The sequence below is a fragment of the Ailuropoda melanoleuca genome, chromosome 9, assembly GCF_002007445.2.
Source record: "Ailuropoda melanoleuca isolate Jingjing chromosome 9, ASM200744v2, whole genome shotgun sequence".
NCBI lineage: Eukaryota > Metazoa > Chordata > Mammalia > Carnivora > Ursidae > Ailuropoda > Ailuropoda melanoleuca.
Window position 1 is genome coordinate 26,728,264 of NC_048226.1, and position 24,923 is coordinate 26,753,186.

General features: G+C 37.8%; 1 protein-coding gene across 7 annotated transcripts in view; it reads right to left on the minus strand.

Annotated features, from left to right (window-relative positions):
* Nucleotides 1-24,923, minus strand: part of HERC2 (HECT and RLD domain containing E3 ubiquitin protein ligase 2) — a 234,929-nt gene that overhangs the window by 19,645 nt on the left and 190,361 nt on the right. For all 7 annotated transcript variants that reach the window (XR_004627758.1, XM_019809923.2, XM_019809922.2 and 4 more), the window contains 11 exons: nt 17,585-17,692; nt 16,639-16,770; nt 15,844-16,002; nt 15,640-15,758; nt 14,924-15,049; nt 14,045-14,200; nt 13,515-13,630; nt 13,220-13,418; nt 9,286-9,500; nt 1,371-1,548; nt 188-349 (listed from right to left, as the gene is read on the minus strand). Coding sequence is in view for 6 of the 7 variants with exons in the window: in XM_019809923.2 (XP_019665482.1) it covers nt 188-349; nt 1,371-1,548; nt 9,286-9,500; nt 13,220-13,418; nt 13,515-13,630; nt 14,045-14,200; nt 14,924-15,049; nt 15,640-15,758; nt 15,844-16,002; nt 16,639-16,770; nt 17,585-17,692 (1,670 nt within the window). In the remaining variant the exon portion in view is untranslated. The remainder of the gene's footprint in view (nt 1-187; nt 350-1,370; nt 1,549-9,285; nt 9,501-13,219; nt 13,419-13,514; nt 13,631-14,044; nt 14,201-14,923; nt 15,050-15,639; nt 15,759-15,843; nt 16,003-16,638; nt 16,771-17,584; nt 17,693-24,923) is intronic.

Genomic DNA, 24,923 nt, shown 5'->3' on the forward strand with positions numbered 1-24,923 from the left:
TTATATTTTCTGCAAAGAAGGTAAGATGAGGTTAAAATACTCCTGAGAAGCACACAGAGGGGGATGGGGCAGCGAACCTCCGTGCTCCTGGGAGGGCCCAGGGGTCTCTAAGAGCTCCAGAAAGACCTCAAACCATCCCAAGATCGTTGGGAAAGGTGCCTTTCTCCCACTGCACAGACACAAATACCTTCATGGGTACTTTACAGCCATCACTGCCTCCTCGGCCAAGCTTGCCATAGTCTCCGTCCCCCCAGGACCAGACAGTATCATCATCAGTGAGGCAGAGGGTCTGAGCATCTCCACTGCCACAGGCGACGTCAACCACGCGGTGGCCCTGCAGTGCTTCCACCTTCAGAGAAAAGGAATCAAGGTTATCTGACTACAGTAGAAAGAAAGTTTACCTAAGGAAAGTCTTTATTTTTCTTAATTTTTTAAAAAGATTTATTTATGGGCGCCTGGATGGCTCAGTCCGTTAAGCATCTGCCTTCAGCTCAGGTCATGATCCCAGAGTCCTGGGACCAAGTCCAGCATTGGGCTCCCTGTTCAGCAGGGAGCCTGCTTTTCCCTCTCCCACTGCCCCTGCTTGTGCTCTCTGTCAAATAAATAAATACAATCTTAAAAAAAAGAAAAAGATTTACTTATTTGAGTGAGAAAGATAGAGCAGGCTCCAGCTCAAGAGTGGGGAGAAGGGCAGAGGTAGAGACAGAATCTCAAGCGGACTCCACAGAGCGCAGAGCCTGATGCAGGGCTCAATCTCATGACCCTGAGATCATGACCGGAACAGAAATCAAGAGTCACTTAACCGACTGAGCCACTCAGGTGCCCCAGGAAAGGCTTTAAAGTACTCTGATGCTCTTTACGGGGGTGGTGGGGGTTGTTTTAAGCCTTTGCAAAACACTTGCAATTTTAATAACCTGTAAGATAAGACAGAAATGCCTTCATCTGTTTGAACCAAATAAATCTAAACTACAGGAGACAGGAATCAGTGTCCCCAATGAGCCAATCCTACCACACCAGGAAGTCTTATTTACTGCCTCACCCAAAATACAGTGGGCCTTCTAGAAACCAAAGCATTAGCTAGATGCCAAGTAGTATTAATATATAAATATATATAATATAAAGTATAAATAAAAGGGTATTTCAAATACTATCCTGTTTAAATGACTCACTGAATAAAAACCTACTTGTAAGTAATGAGGCTAAGGCCATCAACTCTAAAACAGTAGAAACTAGCAGAGGAAATACTTTTGACTTTTAAAAATCATATTGGGATATTGACAATGGCAAGCTGCCTCCACCACCACCTTCAATGGTGAGGGTGTGAAGAGCCACCCCAGGCCTCTGAGCACCTTTTCAAAGTGCCTTCTCACCAGCTTTGGCTTTAACTGGTCCTCACTGTCGCTGTGTCCCAGGCGGCCATACCGGCCTTTGCCCCAAGTGTAGAGGTCCCCTGCTGCAGTGACGCAGGCACTGTGGGCTCCACCAGCAGCAACGTCAACCACTTCAATTCCTCTCAGAGACTCAATGACTCGAGGGCGGTCACACGGACTGTAAAAAAGGTCACCAAAGATAACTGAAACAGTTTTATTCTTAAATATTTTAAAAGTATTAAATACCAGCCTTTTGGTTTGTGTTCACTTGTTTAATGTACTCTCAAATCAACTGTTAATTAAGAATCATTCAGACCTGAACTCAAAATTTTACGATTTCCTGAATGTCTCCTTTTATACCAGCGGCCCTAATACCAGACAGCAAAGACTTTCAGTCTAAAGCAGAGGCCAGGAGACTAGTGCCCAAATGTGGGCCACTCTGGCCCATGGCCTGTTTTTGAAAGGCCAATTAGCCTAGAATGAATTTTATATTTTTAAAGGGATGTTAAAAAAAACAAAAACAAAAACTGAAAGAAGCATATACAACAAAGACTGTATGTGACTGGCCTAAAATATTTATTACTACCTGGCTCTTTACCAAAACAAGTTGCCCACCCTTGCTATAAATCAACATTTCATTTAAGGAGTTTTATCATTTGAATGTCAACTAGCCTACGATGTGGCAAGCACTGATAGCAAATTTGTTTTCTTATTATCGAGTTTTGAAAGCTCTTTATAATAACTTGAATATAAGACCCTAGCCAGATGTATGATCACAAATAATATTTTCTCAGTCTGTAGCATGTCTTTTAAATCTATCGTTCGAAAACCTGAAGTTCAAATTTTTACGAAGTCCAATTTATCCTATTTTTCTTTACTGGATAATGTTTTTGGAGTTCTATCTAAAAATCCTTGTCTGACCTAAGTCACAAAGGTTTTCTCTCATGCTTTCTTCTAGAAGTTTTTGGATTTAGGTTTTACATTTATGACTATCAATCATTTTGAGTTAATTGTGGATATGGTGCAAGAAATTCACTGCTTGCTATATGGTAATCCAACTGTTCAAGACCATTTGTTGAAAAGGCTCTGTTCTCCAATAAAATGTCTGCCCTTCTGTAAACTGTGCATTGGATGTTTTAAGGGAGAAATCAAGCTTCATTTTTTCCAGTCATAATTCAATATTTGTGACACATTTTTAGACTCGATTCTGTTCCACTGATATATTTCTCTCTTTTTAGGACAATACTATACTGCCTTGATTACTATATCTTTAAAACGAGGCTTGAAGTAGTGTCAGTCCTCCAACTTTGCTCCTCATTTTCAAAGTTATTTTGATTATTCTAGGTACTCTGTATTTCCATACAAATTTTATAATCAGCTTGTCAATTTCTACAGACATTGTAACTGGGAAGGGGTAGAGCATATAGGTTAACTGGAAGAAAATTGACAAAATATTGAGTCTTCTAATACATGAACACAGAGTATACTCTCCTCCATGATTTTAGATCTTTTAAAATTTCCCCCACCAATATTTTATAGTTTTCTGCCTGTAAGTCATCCATGTTTTTTTCCTTGGTCAAATTTGTCCCTTACTATTTCAATTCTGGGAGGAGGGTAATATAAATGGTATTTTTTAAACTTCAATTTTTTATTACATGTGCAAATGTTTAAAGACACACAACTGCCTTTTATTTATTGATCTATCCTGTATCCCTGATAATCTCACTTATTAATTCTAGTAGCTTTTTTGTAAATAGCACGGATTTTCTATATAAACAATTATACTACATGTAAATAGACAGCTTTAATTCTCTTTCCAATCCGAATGCCTTTTATTTCTTTATACTGCTATAATGCCCTTGCTAATCTCAAAGTACAATACTGAATCTAGATAGCAGATATCCTTGTCTTGTTCCTGAAATTAGGGGAGGGTCAGTCTGTCACTATTAAGTATTGTATTAGCTCTACGTGTAACAGAGATGCTCTTCATCAAGTTACAGAAGTTCTCTTTTATTCCTAGATTGGTGAAAACTGTTTGTCAGAAACAGATGTTGAAGTTTGTCAAATGCTTTTCCTTCCTTCATCTACTGAGATGATCATATGGTTTTTCTTTTCTACTTGATTCATTTTCCAATGTTAAAAAGCAATTACACAATTTCTGACATAAAACTCACTTGGTCTGGTGTATTATCCTTTTATATGTCAGCCTCAATTTTCTAAAATGTTAAGAATTTTTACATCTACTTTCATGGAGGATATTGGTCTGTATTTCCCTATTAATGTGTGAGTCTGGTTTTGATATAAGACTAAAGCTATCCACAAAAAAGAACTGGGGAGAATTCCCCCCCTCAATTTTCTAAAATAGTTTGATAAGAATTGGTATTATCTGTTACATATACATATCTATTACTTATACATAGGCAGGAATCTTATCACCTTTTTCTGGAGATTTGTGGGAAATTCAATTACTTAAGTAGACAAAAGCTATCTGAGTCACCTATTTCTTCTTGAGTGAGCTTTAAAGAGTGTGTGTCCTTTGAGGAATTTGTCTATTTCATCTAAAAAAAGTTGCATTTGTTGGCATAAAGATGTTCATTGTATTTCATTTTTCAATAGCTGTACATTCTGCAGTGATGAAACTCCCTCATTCCTGATATTGCTATAATTTGTATCATCTTTTTTTCTTGATCAGTTTGAAGAAGGTTTTATACTGAATTCCTCAAAAAAATAACTTTTGTTTTCTTTGATTTTTCTATTTTGTTCTATTTTTTATTTCATGGATTCTCACTCTAATCTTATTTCCTTTATTCTGCATATTCTGGGTTGCATTTATCCTTCTTATTTTAGTGTCTAAAGGTAGAAACTGAAGTCATTAAAAAACCATGTTTCTTCTACAAATAAAAAAAGACATTTCATGTTATAAATCTCATAAGTACTGCCTTTGCTGGATCACATAAATTTTTATATTCTGTTTACATTTTCACTCAGGTCAAAATCATTTCTAATTTACTTCTGATTCCCTCTTTGACCAGTTATTTTAAAAGGTTTTATTTACTTTCCAAGTATTTGGAAGATTTCCCAGAGATTTTATTGTTATTGGTTTCTAATTAATTCCATTAGGGTCAGAGAATATACTTTATATGACCTAAGTACTCTTGATGTATGTGATTTGTTTTCTGGCTCAAATTATGTCTGTATTGGTAGTTGTTCCTTATATAGTTGAAAAGAAAGTGCTTTTGCTAAATTGAGTGTTCCTCAAACGGCTATCTTGATCCAGTTGGTTGACAGAATTAAGTCTTCTGACAGATTTTCTATCTACATGTTTTATCAGTTTTTGAGGGAAGGGTATTAAAATCTCCAACTGTAACTGTGGGTTTGTCTATTTTTTCCTGCAACTCCGTCATTCTGTTTAATTTCATGTATTCAGAAGGTCTATCATTAGTTGTGTAAACATTTAGGATTATTATGTCCCCTTGATACTGACCACTTCATCATTACTAATTGACCCTTTTTATCCCTCTCAATATTTTTTGCTGTGAAATCTACTTTGTATGATATTAATACAGGCATACCGGCTTTCTTTTGATTAGTGTTAACATGGTATATATTTTTCCATCTTTTCACTTTTAATCTATTTATGTGTCTAATATTTAAAATTAGTTTTAAAAATATGATATTGCTTTTATATCCATTCTGACAACCTCTGACTTTTAACTGGAGTGCTTAAATCATTTACATTTGATGTTATTGTTAATATATTTTGGCTTATATCTACATCTTACTATCTTTTTCCTATTTATCCCATCTGTTTACTCTATTTTTTCTTCTTTAGAGTATGTTTTACAATTTCACTTTAACTTCTTTGTTGGTTTATCAAGTAAAGCTTTTTGTTGCATTATATTAATTCTTGTTTTAGGGTGTGTAGAATACCTCTCCATTACAGTTTAATCTGAAGTCATAAACTACATCATGTATAGTATAAGAACATCACAATGGCATACTTCTGTTTCCTATCCCGCAAGCCTCTGTGTTGCTGTCTTCCTCTATATTGCTGCTATATATTTTACTTCTACGTATCTCAAATCATTTTTATTACATCCTTGAAATATTCAATTATCTCTTAAAAATATTTATACAATAAGGAAAAAGTCATGATATTAATTAACCCATGCCACAATTTCCTCATTCATTCATATAGAACCCTAATTCCATTTGATATAACTTTCCTTCTGTGTGAAGTAATTCCTTTAACATTTTTGTTGTGCAGGTCTGCAGGTGTTGAATTCTCTCAGCTTTTGTATGTGTGAATAAGTCTATTTCAATTTTACTCTTGAAAATATATTTTCATAGAATAAACAAATTCTAGGTTGACAGCTATTTTTACTTTCAGTACTTCTACTGCCTTCTAGCTTGCATTGTTTTCTATAAAGAATTTGCTGTCATCCTTTATCTTTTTTTCTGTATGTAATATATATTTTTCCCTCTAGCTGCTTTTATGATTTTTTTCTCTTTACCAACGGTCTTGAGCAATTTGATTATGATGTGCCTTGGTAAGTTTCCCTCATGTTCCTTTTGCTTGAAGTTCTTTGATCATCTTGAATCTGTGAGTTTACAGTTTTCATCAAATTTGGACATTTTTCAGCCATTATTTCTCAAAATTCCCCCCATCCTCCTCCAGTGGCTCCAAATTATTCATATAATAGACCATCTGAGGCTGTATATCCACAATTCACTGATGCTATGTTCACTTTGTACATGTGTGTTTCATTTCTGTGTTTCAATTTCCTTTTTTTTTTTTTAAGATTTTATTTATTTATTTGTCAGAGAGAGAGACATCCAGTGAGAGAGGGAACACAAGCAAGGGGAATGGGAGAGGAAGAAGCAGGCTCTCAGTGGAGGAGCCTGATGTGGGGCTCGATCCCAGAATGCCAGGATCACGCCCTAAGCCGAAGGCAGACGCTTGACGACTTAGCCACCCAGACGCCCCTCTGTGTTTCAATTTCTGTTGTTAGGTCATCAAGTTCATTGATCTTTTCTTCTGTAACGTTTAATCTGTATTAAACATTGTATATACATTAATGTGCCTTAAACAGATTATACATTAATATGTATTAAACATGCACTGTATTTTCCATTTCAGACACATTTCTCATCCTAGGACTTTGATTAAAGCATTTAAATATCTTTCAGTCTCTAACATGTTCAAGTTTTCTCTCAAGTTTCTTAAAGATACAGGCATGTGGTTAAAATACTGTTTTAATATTCTATCTAATAATTCATTTTAATATTCTAATAATTCTATCACTTATGTCAGTTCTGGGTCCATTTTAATTGACTGACTTTTCTCCTTGTTTGAGCCCTATTTTCCTGCTCTTTTGTGTGCCTGATAATTTTTTATAGCTTTGAGATATAACTGACATGTAAAATTATATAAATTAAAGGTGTATAATATGATGACTCGATACACGTATACATTACAAAATGATTAAGTTCAGTTAACAAATCCATCACCTAATTTTTTTGTGCAGTGAGAATATTTAAGATCTACTCTCTTAGCAACTTTCAAGGATACAATAAAATGTATTGTTAACTATAGTCACTATGCTGTATGTTAAATTCCCAGAACTTATTCACCTTATAACTGGAAGTTAGTACACTCTGTCAACATCTCCTAAATCTCCAACCTCAAGCCCCTAGCAACTACCAATCTACTCTATTTTTATGAGTTCAGTTTCTCAGATTTCACATATAAGTGAGATCACAGTATTTTCTTTCTCTGACTCATTTCACTTAGGATAATGTCCTCACGCTTCATTCAAGTTATCACAAATACCAGGATTTCCTTTTTTATGGCTGAATAATACCCCAACACACACACACACACACCACCCCACATTTTTTTTATTCATTCATCTGCTCATGAACACTTAGGTTGTTTCCATGTCTTGGCTATTGTAAACAATGCCACACTGAACATGAGAATGCAGATCCTTTCAAGACAATGATTTTATTTCCTTCAGATATATACCCAGAAGAGGGACTGCTGGATCATATGGTAGTTCTATTTTTTTTTTATTTATTTTTTCTGTTTTTCTATGGTGGCTGCACCAATTTATATTCCTACCAAGAGTGTACAAAGTTTCCCTTTTCTCCACATCCTCACCAGCACTTCCTATTTCTTTTCTTTTTGATAACAGCCATTCTAACAGGTGTGAGGGAATATCTCATTATGGTTTTAATTTGCATTTCCCTGATGATTAGTGATGCTGAGAAACTTTTCATGTACTTATGAGTCATCTGTATGTATTCTTTGGAAAAAGTGTCTGTTCAGGTCCTTTGCCCATTTGTTAATCAGGTTGTTTTTTGTTTTATTTTTTGCTATTGAGTTACAGGCATTCCTAACACATTTTCTACACTAATCCCTTACCAGTTATATGGTTTGAAAATATTTTCTCTTATCCTACAGGTTGCCTTTTCATTTTGTTGATTGTTTCTTTTGCTGTTTGATGCAGTCCCACTCATTTATTTTTGCTTTTGGTGCTTGCGCTTTTAGTGTCATATCCAAAAAATCTGTGCAGGGGCGCCTGGGTGGCACAGCGGTTAAGCGTCTGCCTTTGGCTCAGGGCGTTGATTCCAGCGTTATGGGATTGAGCCCCACATCAGGCTCCTCTGCTATGATCCTGCTTCTTCCTCTCCCACTCCCCCTGCTTGTGTTCCCTCTCTCGCTGGCTGTCTCTATCTCTGTCGAATAAATAAATAAAATCTTTTAAAAAAAAAACCTGTGCAAATACCAATGTCAAGGAGCTTTTTCCCTATGTTTTCTTCTAGGAGTTTTACAGCTTCAGGTCTTACATTTACATTTAAGTTTTTAATCCATTTTGAGTTAATTTTTGTAAGTAGTGTACATCAGGGATTCAATTTCATTTTTTTGCATTTGAATATCCAATTTTCCCACCACTATTTTTTGAAGAGACACACGCCTGATAATTTCTGATTGGATGTAGAACACTATAAAGTTTATCTTGCTGAATGCTTGATATGTTTGTATTCATAAAGATATTCTTGAGCTTATGGTTCCTTGTAAATACTACACTCCTTTCAGGTCTTGCTTTTAAGCTTTATTGGCAGGATCAGAGCAACACAGTCTATGTTTAATTTTTTTCTCCACTTTTATGCAACATCATTTCATAGTCCTCTAACCAATGCCCTGGGAATTATGAGGTTTTGGAAGCAAAGTCTATCATGTGCCCTCTGTGAGCTCTGCAGACCATTCCTTCTAATCCTTTTGCATGGTTTGTTCCTTGGCCTCTCAGCTATTCTCCTCATACACATGTGACTGTCAGCATTCACCTCTGCAGCTCACTGTATGTAACCTTACTGCCTCTTATCCAATATCTTTAGGGATGCGGTTTCATATATTTAGTCTGGTGCTTTCAGTTACTTGTATATGAAGGTCCTTGTTACTTCAATGAGCAGGTAGCTCCCATTAATTTTTAAAAACTAGAGGGTTTGGTTGCTTTGTTTAAAAAATACTGTCATTTGTGTGTCCCCTTCCATGTCCTCTGGATTCACAGTTTTATTATCACATATGTTACCAAAGTGCCAACTGTGATTCAGAGAATTACTCAAGATCAGAGGAAGGGAACTTGGGGAGAAGGGCAAAGAGAAGCTTAACATATTAGTACTTAAATAATTCAGAATTGATTTTCCCCTCAAATACAAGGGTCATGTAGGCAAGCCCATACATTGGAACACAAACTTATTTCTGCCAAATGAGTCCTTAACATTTAACTTGAGTAGATTATTATAAATGTTGCTCTGAAAAACAAAGTGCCAAGACATTATACAAGAATTAAAACAAACAAGAAAAAGAAAAAGAAAGCATAACATCAAAAATGATGTTTTCACATAATACCTTCTGTTGCCATGCCCCAACTTCCCATCTTCTGCCTCACCCCAAGAGTAAACTTCTCCTTCTGAAGAGAGGGCAAGACAGTGTTTTCCTCCTGAGTTCACAGCTACTTTTTTAATAAACACGTGCTGAATGGATTCAAGTAATGTTGGGGTAGATACCGACTCTGTCCCTCCAATTCCTAGTCGGCCACCAGCACCATATCCAGTGGCATACAGCTAAAACAAAAAAAATATAAACACCAGGTTATTATCTAAATTTATCCCTACATTTTAGTAATTAACAAGCTCAATCAGTGCTCTATAGACATTTTTACCACAGAAAAATGAAATTAATAATTAAAAATCACAGGAATGCTTAACATTTTTTGTGCTTTATCAAAACTCTAAAAATGAAAGAAATAGTTATGACTATTAGAAATCCCAAATTCACAAAAATGTATTTTGAAAAGAAGATTTTTCCCTGGAACAAATCCCTGATAATAACACTCATAGAAAAACTTAAATATATTTAATATTTCAGCAAGGCAGCATATAAATCACAGAGTAGAATACACTTTATTTCTTTCACTGTCAGTGGGTAATTATTTCAGGACACAAGGTTTATCATTTTTTTTTTAATCAGACTGCCTTTTCCAAATACATATCAAACAACCCTCCTATAAAAACATAAATGTTGTTTCATACTGTTTCAAATGCATTGCTGCATTGACACAAGAGTAAAGAAACCTCAAGGACTAAAACAGGAAATGAAACCAAGAACTCAGGTTGATAGATGAGCCCTAAAACCAGTGTCCCCTGGGAAGGTTTTGAGAATCTTCAGCACGCAGGGTGTCAGGGCTAAAGTGCCAAAGCCTTAAAGAAGACTGAAGAAAGGTGAGGCTCCAGTGGGCCAACTGTGAACGAGAACTAAGAAGAGAACAACAAAGCAAGTTGCCTTTCTCAATCTCAGCACTGAATTAGATGGGGGAAAATCTCTCCGAGAATTCATAACCACAAAAGCTGGCCATGAGGTTGGTTTTCAGCCTGAATTTATGTTACATTTGGTCTAAATTCCTTAGATAAATAATTTAATTTACAATGTCTTAGACTGGTAGTACCCCAGGGTTATAAATTCTCTTTTGATGAGTGATTTCAAACTACGCCTTAAAGAATTTCTACATAAAATCTTCTAAGGAAAATGGTCAGCTCATAGTTGAAAGAAGACACCATGAGTGAGAGTCAGCAGAACAACAGTCCAATATTGCAGTTCAGGAAATAAAAGCTGGGAGGCATCCCCAAAGAATAAGAAAGTACAAAATTACCCAAAGCAGGACTTCCGGGAATTAAAAAGATAATAACTGAAATAATAATTTAAAAAACCCAGATATATTTAACAGCAGATCATAAACAGGTGAAGAAGAGGTTATAGAACTAGAAGATGGGTCTGAAGATATTCTCTAGCATATAGCACAGAAACACACAGAAAATCAGAAACATGAAAGAAGGTGTTAGGGATATAAACGACAGACCCTCTCACTCAAACATCAAGCAGAACTCACAGTTTCAGGTAGAGATCACACAGAGACTATGAGAGAAGCAACATTGGGCGGGGGGGGGGGAAGAAAGTCTAGGAATTTACCAGAGTTATTGAAAAAGCACTTCTCAAGAGCCAGAAAGCCCCCCTCTCCCATCCCTTATCACTGGGCAAAAACAAAGTAAAACAAAAAAGGCAGAAAAAATAAAAATATATCATAGCAAAACTGTAGATAACTAAAGAAAGATATTAAAAGTGGCCACTGAGAAAAGATTCATTACCTTCATTTGGGTAAAAATAGTCTGACTGCTGACATCTCTTCAGCAACAATGAAGGACAAAAACCAGAAAAATTAAGCTTTTAACAGGCTGACTGAAAGTAAGTCAACCAAAAATTTTATACTCTAGAACAGGGGTTGGCAAATTACGGCCCATGAGCCAAATCAGGCCCTACCATCTACTTTTGTAAATAAAGTTTTATTGGAACACAGCCACATACATTCATTTACATACTGTTCACAGGCTGCTTTCATAGTTGCAACAGAGACCATATGACCCATGTAGCCAGAAATACTACCATGACCTTTAAAGAAAATGTCTGCAACCCTTACTTTAGAAAAAGGACAAAATAAAGACATATTCAAGTAAATAAAAAACAATCTGAGGATTAACCAACAAAAGACTCTCACTAAAGAAAACTGAAAACACATGCTTAAAGTAGAAGAAAAATGAATAAAAATGTAAGGTCTGAGACATAAGAAACAATGTGACAAAGATGTGTGTGACACTGGGTAAATCTGGAAAAAAAAAAAAAACTTGGGTCTATATATAACAACAAAAATAATAATGCCTATCATTCCCTAATGGGTTTGCACCAAAACATAGGATAACAAAAGATCAGTATTTATATTATTTGGGAGGAGGATAGAAATATTAATTCACTTCAGATTTTACATATGCATGTTAAAAATAACCAAGAAACAACTAAAAGACACAGAATTCTCCAGAGAAGAGAAAAAGAAGGATATACTTCAACCCTTTTTAATGAGACTAGTACAATCTTGATATTTATTCTTTGCAGGCAGCTTCTGATGTAGTTCCCAAGGGTCTCTAATCCCCACCCTGTGTAATCACTTCTCCTTGAACATGGGCTACACCTAGTTACTCAATTCTAATGGACAGAATATGGCAATAGGGATGGAGTGTCACTTTTGATTAGGTCACACAAGACTGTGACTTGGTCTTGCTATCACTCTCTCTTGCCCCATCCCCCTTGCTTGCTCTGATGAAGTCAGCGGCCACAGTGTAAGGCAGCAAAGAACTGAGGGCAGCCTCGACGAACAGCTCATGAGGAACTGAATCCTCAGTACAGCCTTGAGGCTACTGCAGCCTGGTGAGAGATCCTGGGAGGGAGGACCAAGCTAAGTCACCTCCAGAATCTTGACCCAGAGAAACAGCAATAAACGTGTATTTAAGTTGATTGTTTTAAGTTAAACAGATAAATAACAGAGTATCAAAACCGGACAAGGAGTGTATAAGACAGGAACATTATAATGATCGCACTCATGATCTTGGAGCTCCCAAAAACCCCAAACGAAATATTCACAAACACAAACCAAAAAATAAAACACATCTTGACCAAGTTGGGTTTCTCCAAAGAATGCAAGAGAGTTTAATATAAGAAAACCAATTAATCCAATTCACTATATTAATCCACTAAAAGAGAAAACAGAAATAGTTTTTTAAATGTAGAAGGAGAAAGAAATTTCCTTAATCTCATAAAGAGCATCTACCAAAACCTCACAGTAAGTGTGTGAAATATTCAATCAGTGTTTGCTTTGCAGCCTGGATTAAAACAAGAACAAGCCCACAACCATCAACTCTACTCAATATTATACCATAACTCCTACCCAGCACAATGAGCTTCCTTTCCTCCACACAAAAAGAAAAAAATAAAAGAGAAGTGAACTGAAAAGGAACAAAATTCATTTACAGATGACTCTCTATAAAGAAGATACAAGAAATCCTGACATATACAAAGGAAAGAAAAGAGTAGAAAAAGGTCACCAGGCATAGTCAATATATATCAACCATTTCAAAATACTAACAGTAATTAATTTTTTAAAAGAGCATTACAATAGCAAACAAAAAAGGAATACTCTAAGGTATTACTGACATGCAAACAGTACACTTTTTTATGTATGCTGCATTTCAAAATAAAAACTATAAAGTCACAGAACACAGTGACAATCATACAGAAATATTTAGAATGATAACTGCCTCCAGCACACCATAAGTACTACTAACCTTGAAATAATGTTTTTATATAGAATCGTTACACATACTGTGGACCCAACAATGCACTCTAGCCATAGCTGTCTCTTAGTTTTAATGTCAGTATGACACAGAAAATGTACCCTTACCTTTCCATCAGCTGTCACTGCGAACAGAGTCTGTTCTCCTCCAATTAACTGCACAGGTCTGAGAGTTGCAAGGGCTTCACATGGAGTAGGAACTTTAACTTTTGCACCTTCAATGCCCCCAAGCTGTCCCCTATGATTATGCCCCCATCCATAAATTGTTCCACTGCCACCAGCAGAAAGAGTCCAGTCATCTGGTCGCCTACAACAAACATTAAGTGAACAACTGATGTGGGAAAGAACTGCACATGAAACACCTTTCTCCAGCATACATTATTCTTGGTTCTGATATAATAACCTGTTCATCCACTGCACAAGTTGTTCATCTTGCTCTCTTTTAAAAATGTCATGGCTCTCATGGAGAACATCCATGTGTTCGCTGTCTGCCATTAACTCACGAATTTTCTTAGCCACCTAGACAACATTATGAGAGTATCAATCAAGCACTTATCTCTCAAAAATAAAACAAATAATATTAAGATAAGAACAGAGGAGTAATCCCCATCCAACAATCTGAGAGAAGCCAACATCAAAATTGTGATTTTATAGTTAATAAGCAAAACCAATATGATTATATCAAGTCTAAGATATTTGAAAATATCTATTATATTTTATAATACCATTATATCTTTAGTTTACTAAAAATAAACTTTAACTGCAATTCACAATCTCTGTTTATTCATTTTCACCTGTGTGCTTTTTTTCTTTATGATATTCCTTTGTAAGAGAATGTCGCTGTGTCTCATAATATTGGCATCTTTTTATACCACAGCTGAAAAAGGAAAATGTTTTACACTCCAAAAGTGATTTCAAAATAACATTCAATACCTCATCAAGAAAAAGACGTGGCAATGGTGTTCTTTTGTCCAGGGCCACAGCAACACGGGAGGCCATGCAGTACCTTCGGAACCAAGCCCACTTGTGTGTCTCAGCACAGCAGGGGAGAGTGTCTAGTTCCAGGTCACAAGCAAGAGCTACCAGTACCTGCAGCAACCAAAAATTAGTAACATAAGGAAGCTCAGAAATGCAGCTAACATTCTATTTCACCAATACTGCATACTAAAGACAGACACCATTATAGGGTTTCTGTGAGTCCTCATTCAGGAGCTCCTTATTCTAGGGGCGCCTGGGTGGCACAGCGGTTCAGCGTCTGCCTTTGGCCCAGGGCGTGATCGTGATCTCGGGGTCCTGGGATTGAGTCCCACATCAGGCTCCTCCGCTATGAGCCTGCTTCTTCCTCTCCCACTCCCCCTGCTTGTGAGCCTGCTTCTTCCTCTCCCACTCCCCCTGCTTGTGTTCCCCCTCTCACTGGCTGTCTCTATCTCTGTCAAATAAATAAATAAAATCTTAAAAAAAAAAAAAAAAGGAGCTCCTTATTCTAGGCTGACTGCCAATGTGCCAAGCAAGTATTTCACCATCACCAGTGATGCGGATTATTCCTACCCAGCCCCTAGTAACGCACCTGAAACATAGAACCTCAGATCTGACGAATGCTACAATAATTGCTGCCTAAGCCAAGCATCTCAAAGTACACTAATACTTCGTTAAAGTATTAAGGGCTTAGGTCACATAGTCATTTCTGGACATTTTTCATATTCAACTTCAGCAATACCTACCCCTGTCCTCCAGGAGGCCTGAAATGCAATGCACTACGCATGACCACTCTCGGTGGCTGTCCTCATCACTTTAAAACAAGTCAAGCATTACCTTAAAGAATGGGCTGTGGAGCAGCTGCTTGCCACCTCTTACAATAGGATCTTCGTATTCAAATTGCCTTTGCAAAGCTTCTGGAAGGCCTTTTACCAAAGCAGCAAGAGCACTGCCTGTAAAACTCTAAGAAAACAACAAAATTATATCCTAGTAAAGTAGTCCAAAATGTACAGGCGGTAAGAGTTTTGTTTCTATGAGTCAAATGTTTTATTATGTTGGTACTATTTTCCCTAAAAAAATGTGTATTGATATTTTTCAAGTAAGTTTGGTGAACACTAAAATTAAAAACAAGAGCTTGAAAATTCACCTCAGAATGCTTGGTCTCTATTTCAGTATAGCCACTTGCAGGGAACCAGTCCCTTTCTGGCCTATAAAGCCTTATCTCCTAAAATGGTTAAGATCAAGCATCCTTTCAACAGTAACTATCTCATACAGCAAAAACAAAGGAATGTTGTGAGCCAGACTTGTTGCAAAGTCTAACAGACACAATCCTATGGTCATAGCCATTGACACATCTCTGTTTCCAAAAATCACAAGGCAATCTGCACTCAGTCATATGGAGCAACATAATGGAGTCTGGATGGAACAAAGGCAGCCTTACTCTTAGGTAGAATTTCTCAACTCTTCTCAGTGATTTAGAAGTTTAAATTATTTAAGCAACATTTTATTCCCAAAGGTCAAACATCTAGAACCTGTAATTTAATGTTCCATACCAAAGCTCTTGCTTCCCCATCATTATCTCCAAGTAGCCTGTTTATGTTGATTGATTGCCCAAATTCAGTTGTAAGCAGTTTCCTCAGTCTCTGAAGGGCCCACATTCTGTGACTGGCAGCTAAAATGAGAAGACAGAAAAGATCAGAAGCTTGACCATTTTTTCCATCAAGTACAACAGACATGATAATAAAGATGCTATTTACCTAAGGCACTCAGCTGTGCACAGGCTGCCAGCGATGCTGCAAGGCGAGGGACAATGCTTCTGTTTGAGGTGAGATTGAGTCGGAAGTCTAACAGACATGTCACCAAGTCCATGGACGGACAGGAGAGGACGCAGCGATCAGAAAGGAGGTCTTTAGGGCCTAAAAAATGAGCACTGTAAATGTTCCTGCGTTGAACAGGATGAGGGCTATCCCACAAGGAGATCGACACAGATCTGACCCAGTGGGCCTTTTCGACCCAGATGCTGTGGTTAAAGGGCTGTCCATGGTACTGCCACTGTCTGTGTCATAACTACACTCTGTACATTGACATCTTATCTGAAAATCAAACAGCTTAAGAAGTGCAACTAGCGTGACGCCTGGGTGGCTCAGTCAGTTAAGTGTCTGCCTTTGGCTCAGGTCATGATCCCAGGCCTGGGATTGAGTGCCGTGTTGGGCTCTCTGCTCAACATGGAGTCTGCCTGTCCCTCTCCCACTACCCCTAGCCCCCACTCTTGCTCTCTTCCTCTCTCAAATAAATAAAATCTTTAAAACAAAAAAAGAAGTGCAACCAGCAATAACTCCTTTCCCATTAGGTGATGGACTGCTAACACCCTAACAACTGGACTGCTGAGGTGACTCTTTGGTAGTTCTGATCATCAATGCAGTGGGGCCTTCGGCAGGGCTGGCTCCCAGCATGTCAGGAGAAGGCAGACTACGAAGTACTAAATGAAAATAGCTGTGTGTCCACCTTGCTTGAGTGATCAGGACTTGGATGCCACCAGGCTCCCCACTTACCTGCAGCTGGCATGATGGGATAGACTGTGAAGCGCCAGCCCCACCCATTCACAGACCCATCACTGATGAACTTCCACTTCAACTCATCCCCTGGGATGCGCAGCTCACTGGACCAGTCAGACCATTCTCGGCCTAGCAGAGAAAAGTATTCCCTGGGGTTGGGTTCACTCCATCATGTGATCAACACAAACTTCTTTAGATACAAAGCAAAATCATTTACACTGTATCTGAAGAACAGCTAGCTCCTCAAACTCAAGTTCTTGCAAATCTGAGTTCACACTACTCCTAATGAATAACATTTAATACATTCTGTCCTTTCGTACACACTATACCAAATACTAGGGAAACTGAGGGTAGGCAGGCACTGCCCTGATGGAAATACTCATATATAACTACAACATAGTATGAGAGGACAGCAGACACACCAGGTCAAGGGCTTATAGGAAGGTTTCCAGGGAAAGGTCTTATATGATGGCAGTTACCCAGAAAACAGGATAAAAGGCCCCAGCTTTCCCCACAGAGGGTGCAACTTTACAAAAACTTGAACCCAGCCCTCACTGAATCAATTACCAACTTAGTCCCTTTAGACAGCTTTCTTATACATCAACCTTTACCTTGCATAAGCCTGGTACTCCCACATGTCTTACAGCACCATCTCTAACTATCTGGGTGAAACTGGCCTTCCCAGACTGCCTGTGTTCCAAGGGCCCAAAGTCACCCTGTAATCCCACCCATCAGTGGTGAGGTACACAAACCACTAGCATAATTATCTTATTGAAAGTACTAGGAAGAGGCAGAAAAAACCTACTGTATTTTGCAGCAAAATAGCTTATTGTCCCTTCCTTATGTGTCACATAAGAATGAAGCAGTAGCATTCTGTTTAGTAAATTAACAGTTCTGTTTTATGAAGGCAAGCAGACACATCCTGCTCAACCTTCCTTCACACCTGACCGCACGGAGACAATCCTGTTGACACCGTCCATGACTGTGAGAGGGTCATGGCGCCTCTCTGTAGAGCATTGCCGGTCAAACTCCACCCTGAGTCCTTCTGCCCCTGGAGGTCAAGTGAGCACAAAACACACAGTGATTACTCCCAACTGACATACCACAGACAAGGCCATAAGCCACAACACACCACACAGAAACAGTGAGACTAAAATGATGTTTAACAGCTAATGAAAAGCAGAAAAGCAGAAAGAACTGACCTCAAAGACAAGAATCTAAGACTAACTGTCCCTTTCCCCCCAACTTGTCTCCCACAGAACACTTCAACTGTGATGGAAAGGCGAAGAAGAAACTTACACTTGGCTAATTCATTTTGTGCTCTCAAATTTTCATCCCAGACCAAGCTTTATTATCCCCCCCACCACACACACACACACACACACACACACACACACACACACACACTTAAAATGCCATTTGAAATATTCATCAAAAGTTTAGCATTAGATCTAGAGTCTTCTTTGGGACAAATTCGCTTACAAAAGAATTAATGAAGGACAGGACGTAGGTTATGGTGGAAAGAAGAGGTTAGCAAATCCTTCTTTCAAAGCAGCTATAAAACCACACCAAATTATAAAAGACGATGATCCCAGTGCTCTGAAAATAAAGTAAAGGCAAACAACAAACTGAGAAGTGTTTATGAAAAAACCTGCCAAACATAGGTAGGGACAGTGAGTGCCTATGGTGCTCTTGCCTGGGTATGTTTCTATCCAAGCTGGAAGACAGTTCTACCAGGATGAGACTCTGCCTCCAGCAGAAGCTGAACGGTATAGAGTAGGGAGGAGAAAATGCATGCCAAGGACATTGCCAATAAAAGGACTGACAAGAAAGCCTCCATCTCCACTGGCCTCTTCACTAGATGTCAGACCTGAGAAGTAGCCAGAAATTTAATAGGGAATCATAAAATACAGAGAGCACAGAAGGGCTATTGAGGGCATCAGGACACCTGAAAAAACTGGGATGCACATGCACAGGAAAACTGCCAAAACGTTGAATTCTATGCTCTCTCTGCTTCCACCCACATGTAGACCCATCAGCAGAAGGGGAGACCAACAGGCTTGAGCATAAGCCAAGAAGATATAGAACAAACCCTAGAAGTCAGGCTAGAAAACAGAAGAGTGAAGCCAGGACATCAGAGGCTGTATGCTATGGGGGAAACAGATTTCAGAGAGAATTCCAGGCATGTTATAAAACAAGTACACAAAACAATCAAAATAATCATTATAAATCTTTAAAAAAATCAGAATCTAGATAATACAATATATTATCTAAAATGTCTGCTTTTCAACAAAAAATTATGAGACATGCAAAAACACTGAAAAGTGTGAGCCATACTCAGGAATAAAATCAGTCAATAAAAGTGGACTCTGATGGACCAGATGCTAGATTTAGCAGAAAACAACTTGTAAGCAACTGAAATAAGTATGTCCAAAAATTTCAAAAAAAAAAAAAAAAAAAAGCACGCGAAAGAGAAAGGATAACATAGGAAAATAAGATAACAATGATTTAACACATACGGAATCTCAATAAAGAGAAACTATGAGGAAAGTACTAAAAGGAAATTTCTGAGTTGGAAAGTATAATAACCAAAATGAAAAATTCACTAGATGGGCAAAATGGCAGATTTAAATGGCAGAGGAAAAAAAATCAGTCAAATTGAAGACTGTATAATTTCTATCTTACTGTAACTGGAAAATAAGAGAAAAAAGACTGAGGAAAAATAAGCAAAGTCTCAAATACCTAGGAGACAACATCAAGGAATACAAACATATGCATAATGGGAATTTCCTCCCAAAAAAGTGGGAAGAGGAAAAAAAGGGGACAGAAAAAGTAGTTAAACACAGCCCAAACCCCCCAATTTGATGAAAAACATTAATCTACAATTCCCCAAATTAAGAAATCCCAAGTAGGATAAACAAACAGACTCACCCCAGACACATTATACTGAAACTGTTGAAAACCAAAAACAAAGAGAAAATCATGAAAGCAGCAAGAGAGGGGAAAAAAAGACACATAACATCTAGGAGTACAAAATATCATTAATGGCCAACTTTTCCTGAAAAACAATGGAGGACAGAAACCAGTGAAGCACAGAAACCAGTGAGATGACATGTTTAAAATAATATAAGGGAAAAAATCCTATCAACTAAGAATTCTATATCTAGCAAAACTATCCTTCAAAAAGTGAAGGCAAAATTAAAACATTCCCAGATAAACACATACTGATATGATATCAAATAGAAACATGAATCCATGGGAGGAAATAAAGAGCACTGGAAATGGGAAATATGTGTTTTATAAAATAGGATAAGTATTTTTTTTCCTTTCCTTAATATTTTTAAAAGACAAAAGATTACATAAAGCAGAACTTAAGAAACTATAGTCCATGGGCCACATTTGTCCCACCCCTGTTTTTGCATAGCCTGTGAGCTAAAAATGGCTTGTATATTTTCGAATGCTTGGGAAAAAATTCAAAATAATATTTTGTGACTTACGGAAGTTTGCCAATCCCAGGCATAATGCAATGATTATACCATATACATGCATGTGTAACACATATAGTTACAAATCTGTTGCACAGCTTTGTAACATGTAATCTATATGACAATAATAACAAGAAGGAGGGAAGAGGAAATAGAACGATGCTGCAGCAGAGTTGCTATATTTTACCGGAATTAAGGTATTAGCATGAAGTAGATTATGATAAATTCAAATACATATTTTAATCCCTAGAGCAAACACTAAAAAAAGTGGTTGAAAATCAACAGAAGAATTAAAATGGTACATTAAAAATTTTTTAACACAAAAGAAAGCACTAAAGGAAGAAGCAAAAACGACACAAGGCATAGAGAAAACACAGCAAAATGGCAGATGTAAATCCAACCAAAGCCATAATTATACACTAGATATGAATGGCTTAAGCATCTCAATCAAAAGGCAGAGACTGCTGGATTAAAAAAAAAAAAGCGGAATCCAGCTAAAAGGTACATAATCAGGGACAAACCATGGCTCAAAGTAAAAAGATGGAGAAAGGTGTAACATGCAAACAATAACCATAAGAGAAATGGAGTGGTTATACTAATATTACAAAAAATAGACTTTAAGGCAAGAAATGTTACTAGAGACAAAGAGGGACATTTCACATTGAAAAAAGAGTACAGGAATATATAACAATTACAAAGGTATGCATACCTAACAACAAAGCTCCAGAACACATGAATGAAAAGCTGATAGAAATTACAGACGTAGACAAATCCACAACTACAGCTGGAAATTTCAATACTGAACCTCAACAACTGATGGAACAAGTAAACAGAAAATCAGTAAGACTACAGATTTCAACAGGACTACCAACCATCTTAACCTCAGAGACAATTGCAAAACACTCCCCCTAACAAAGGAAGAACGCACATTCCTATTAAGTAGACATGAAACATTCTCTAGGATAGACCACATTCTGTAAAACAAGTCTCAACAAATTTAGAAGATCTGAAATCATTCAATATATGACTGAATAACTACAATCATAATTGTATAACTGAAATGGAATTAAATCAGAAATCACAAACAGAAAGAAATCTGGGAAATCCCCAAATACTTAACACTTCTAAATAATCCATGGTTCAAAGAGATCTCAAAAAAGAAACTAGAAAGTATTTTAGGCTGAACAAAAAATGAAAACACAGTACTATCATAATTTATGTGGTACAGCCAAAGCAGTGGTTAGAAGGAAATCTGTCACTTCAAACTCTATTAGAAAGGAGGTCTCAATAATCTATGCTTCCACCTTAAAAAAAAAACAAAACAAAAAGCAAAAACATATTGTACAAGAAAATTATAAAGATCAGAGTAGAAATCAATGAAAGAGAAAACAAAAACAACTGAAGGAAAAACCAAATCAATGAAACCAGAGGTTAGTTCTTTGAAAAGATCAACAAAATTAATAAACTTTTAACATGGCTGATGGTGAGGGAGGGGTAGAAATATAGAAGATACAAATGATCAAAAACCAGGAAAAAAAGAAGGGACATCACTACTGTGTTATCATAAGGTATATATTTGGTCTTTGTCCCTCATCCCTGGCACAGAGCTCCTAAAATCCTAGAAATTTCCTGCTAGGAGTGTCTTTTGTCATTCATAAGGAGCCTTTTTTGAGCCCACCTGAGTTTATGCTAATGAGCCAACTTAGGGTGGGGTCCCTAGATCACCTCAGGATGAGGCTGGTCACCAGAAAAACCAAATGATTGGAGGGTTGGACCTTTCAATTCCACCAAGAAATCTCTGGGAAGGGAGAGGAGTGTGGAGGAGGTATTGTAGATTAAGATACATAAAAACGCCTCAACGGCAAGATCTGATGAACCTCCACATACAGGGAGAGTGGTACACCCCAGTTCCACAGGAACAGAAGCTCCTGTACTCAGGCCTTATCCTGACCTCATCCTATGTACCTCTTCATCTGGCTATTCATCTTCACCCTTTATAATATCCTTTATAATAAACTGGTAAACCTAAGTGTGAAGCTGAATAAATGCACTTCATTTTAAATGAAGTCGGAAGGCCAGAATGGGGAGTTCTCATGCCCTACCATTCTTCATCAGTTGCAGAATCCCACAGGAAGAGAGGTATCTTGCATTCCTAACAGGAAGAAGCCTGTACATTACTACCCCAGTAGGAAGAAAGGTTTTTTCCTCCTCTAGCAAGAGCCCAGCCAATGAGATTATCACAACTCAGCCAACAAAAAGCCCCTACACTTTGAACTCAGTTTACTCCAATGGAATTTGTGTTTATAAGAGCCCCTTCCAACTCTCCCCTTCCCTCTATAAAAGAGAATAATTCTCCTTTGTTCTGTGAATTTACCTATGGCTTTTACTATGACTTGCTTGTCCCCAGTTGCAATTCCTCTGCTATTCTCAAATAAAACCATTTGCTGGTAAAATAACAGGCTGTTTTACTTTTAAGGTCAACATAAGAAAATGTTTCTCTAAATTCTGTGAGCTTTCTAGCAAATTAATTAACCCCAAGGAGGGGGCTACGGAAACCTATAATTTATACCAAATCAGAAGCACAGATGATAATTTAGATTTGTGATTGACATCTGAAACTGTGGGACTGAGCCCTTAATCTGTGGGGTCTGACACTATCTCCAGGTAGATGGTGTCAAGATTGGGTTAAATTTTAGGACATCCAACTGGTGTCACAGAATTGCCTGACGTGTGGGGAACACCCACACGTCTGGTGTCAGAAGTGATGGGGCGCCTGGGTGGCACAGCGGTTAAGCGTCTGCCTTTGGCTCAGGGAGTGATCCCGGTGTTATGGGATCGAGCCCCACATCAGGCTCCTCTGCTATGAGCCTGCCTCTTCCTCTCCCACTCCCCCTGCTTGTGTTCCCTCTCTCGCTGGCTGTCTCTATCTCTGTCGAATAAATAAATAAAATCTTTAAAAAAAAAAAAAAAGTGAAGGAGTGCTGTAGTACAGTATTGAGAGGAGACATACAGGAATGTGTTATTTCATTAGAACCAACCCACCCTACAGATATACGAAGGGTTTTGAGAGCTACTATAAACAACTTTATGCCAACACATTATATAACTCAGATGAACAAATTCCAAAAAGACAGTTACCAAAATTGATTCAAAAAGAAATAGAACATCTGACAAGATTTACCTACTCAAAAAGAAAAGCCCAGGCCCAGATGGCTCCACTGGTGAATTCTATCAGCTATTTAAAGAAGAACACCAATCCTACACAAACTCTTTCAGAAAATAGAGGAGGAGGGAAACACTTTGCAACCCAATCTATTAAGGCCAATACTGTCCTGATACCAAAACCAGACAGAGCTATCACAAGAAAGGAAAGCCATATAAATAAATAAATAAATTGTAAAACACAAACTTCAAGTTTCAAAGAAATACTATTCATGAAAATAGATGCAAAAATCCTTAACAAAATATTAGGAAACCAAATCCTGCCAACGTATAATAAAGATCACACATTGTGAACAATTGTGATTTGTTCAGGAATGCAAAGTGAGTTTAATATCCAAAACCTGATTCCTGAAATATAGTATATTGAGTAAACAACAAAACACACAAAAAGCATTTGACAAAATCCAACACCCATTCATAAAATCTACCCCCCAAACTAGGAACAGAAACTTCCTCAAGCTGATAAGTGCATCTATGAAAAATACAGTTAATGGACATAATGATGACAGACTAAACGTGTTCACCTTATTGGAACAAGGAAAGGATTTCCACTCTCACCCTTAGTATGCAACTGATTTTAGCCAGTCTCTGCTCTAGTGTAAGGAACAGATGATGTCTGTTAAGTGTCACGAGGCATTAACTGTTATGAAGGAAGGGTGTGAAATGAGATTGGGCAAAGACTGCTTCTGCATATGGTGGTTAAACTGGAAAGAATTCTGTGAACAAGGGAGATATGCCCAGAAATCTGTCAGTAATTGCCTAGGGGAAGAATATTTCAGGTAGATGGCAAATACAAAGTGAGACAAAGAGCCTAAACATGGAACATACTTCAGACTGGCAAAGAAGATGATGTGGATGGGCCCAGAGAGAGAGAGAAAAGAGTGAGAAAGCAGTACATTGAAGAGGTGACCAGGGCTCATATAAAGTCATACAGACCATGGTCAGAAGTTCAGTTCTTATTTTAAAGTTATAGATATAGGGGTATATTGGTGGGTTTTAAGCAGAGGACCAGTATCTTCTGACTGGGGTGGTTCACAAGGTGGTTTTAAGAGAGTATCTCTGGATATCCTGTAGGGAGATGATTCTGGGGGACACAGGAGGTTAGGTGCTAGTATAGTATATGGTGCTAGTATAATCTGTATATGGTGCTAGTATATGGTACTAGTATAATAAACGGGGAAAGACCAGCTGGTTGGGCCCAAAATGCCCAGGAGGTAGAGAGAAATGACTGAGTTAGTGATATATTTTAAAAGTAGAAACGATAGGCACTTCCAGGAAAGATGGCACAGTAGGAGGACCCTACACTCACTTCACCCCAGATACAGCTATATAACTAGATACACTAGATATAACTAGATAACACTCACATCAGAACAAACAACCCAGGGGGCGCCTGGGTGGCACAGCGGTTAAGCGTCTGCCTTCGGCTCAGGGCGTGATCCTGGCGTTACAGGATCGAGCCCCACATCAGGCTCCTCCGCTACGAGCCTGCTTCTTCCTCTCCCACTCTCCCTGCTTGTGTTCCCTCTCTCGCTGGCTGTCTCTATCTCTGTCAAATAAATAAATAAAATCTTT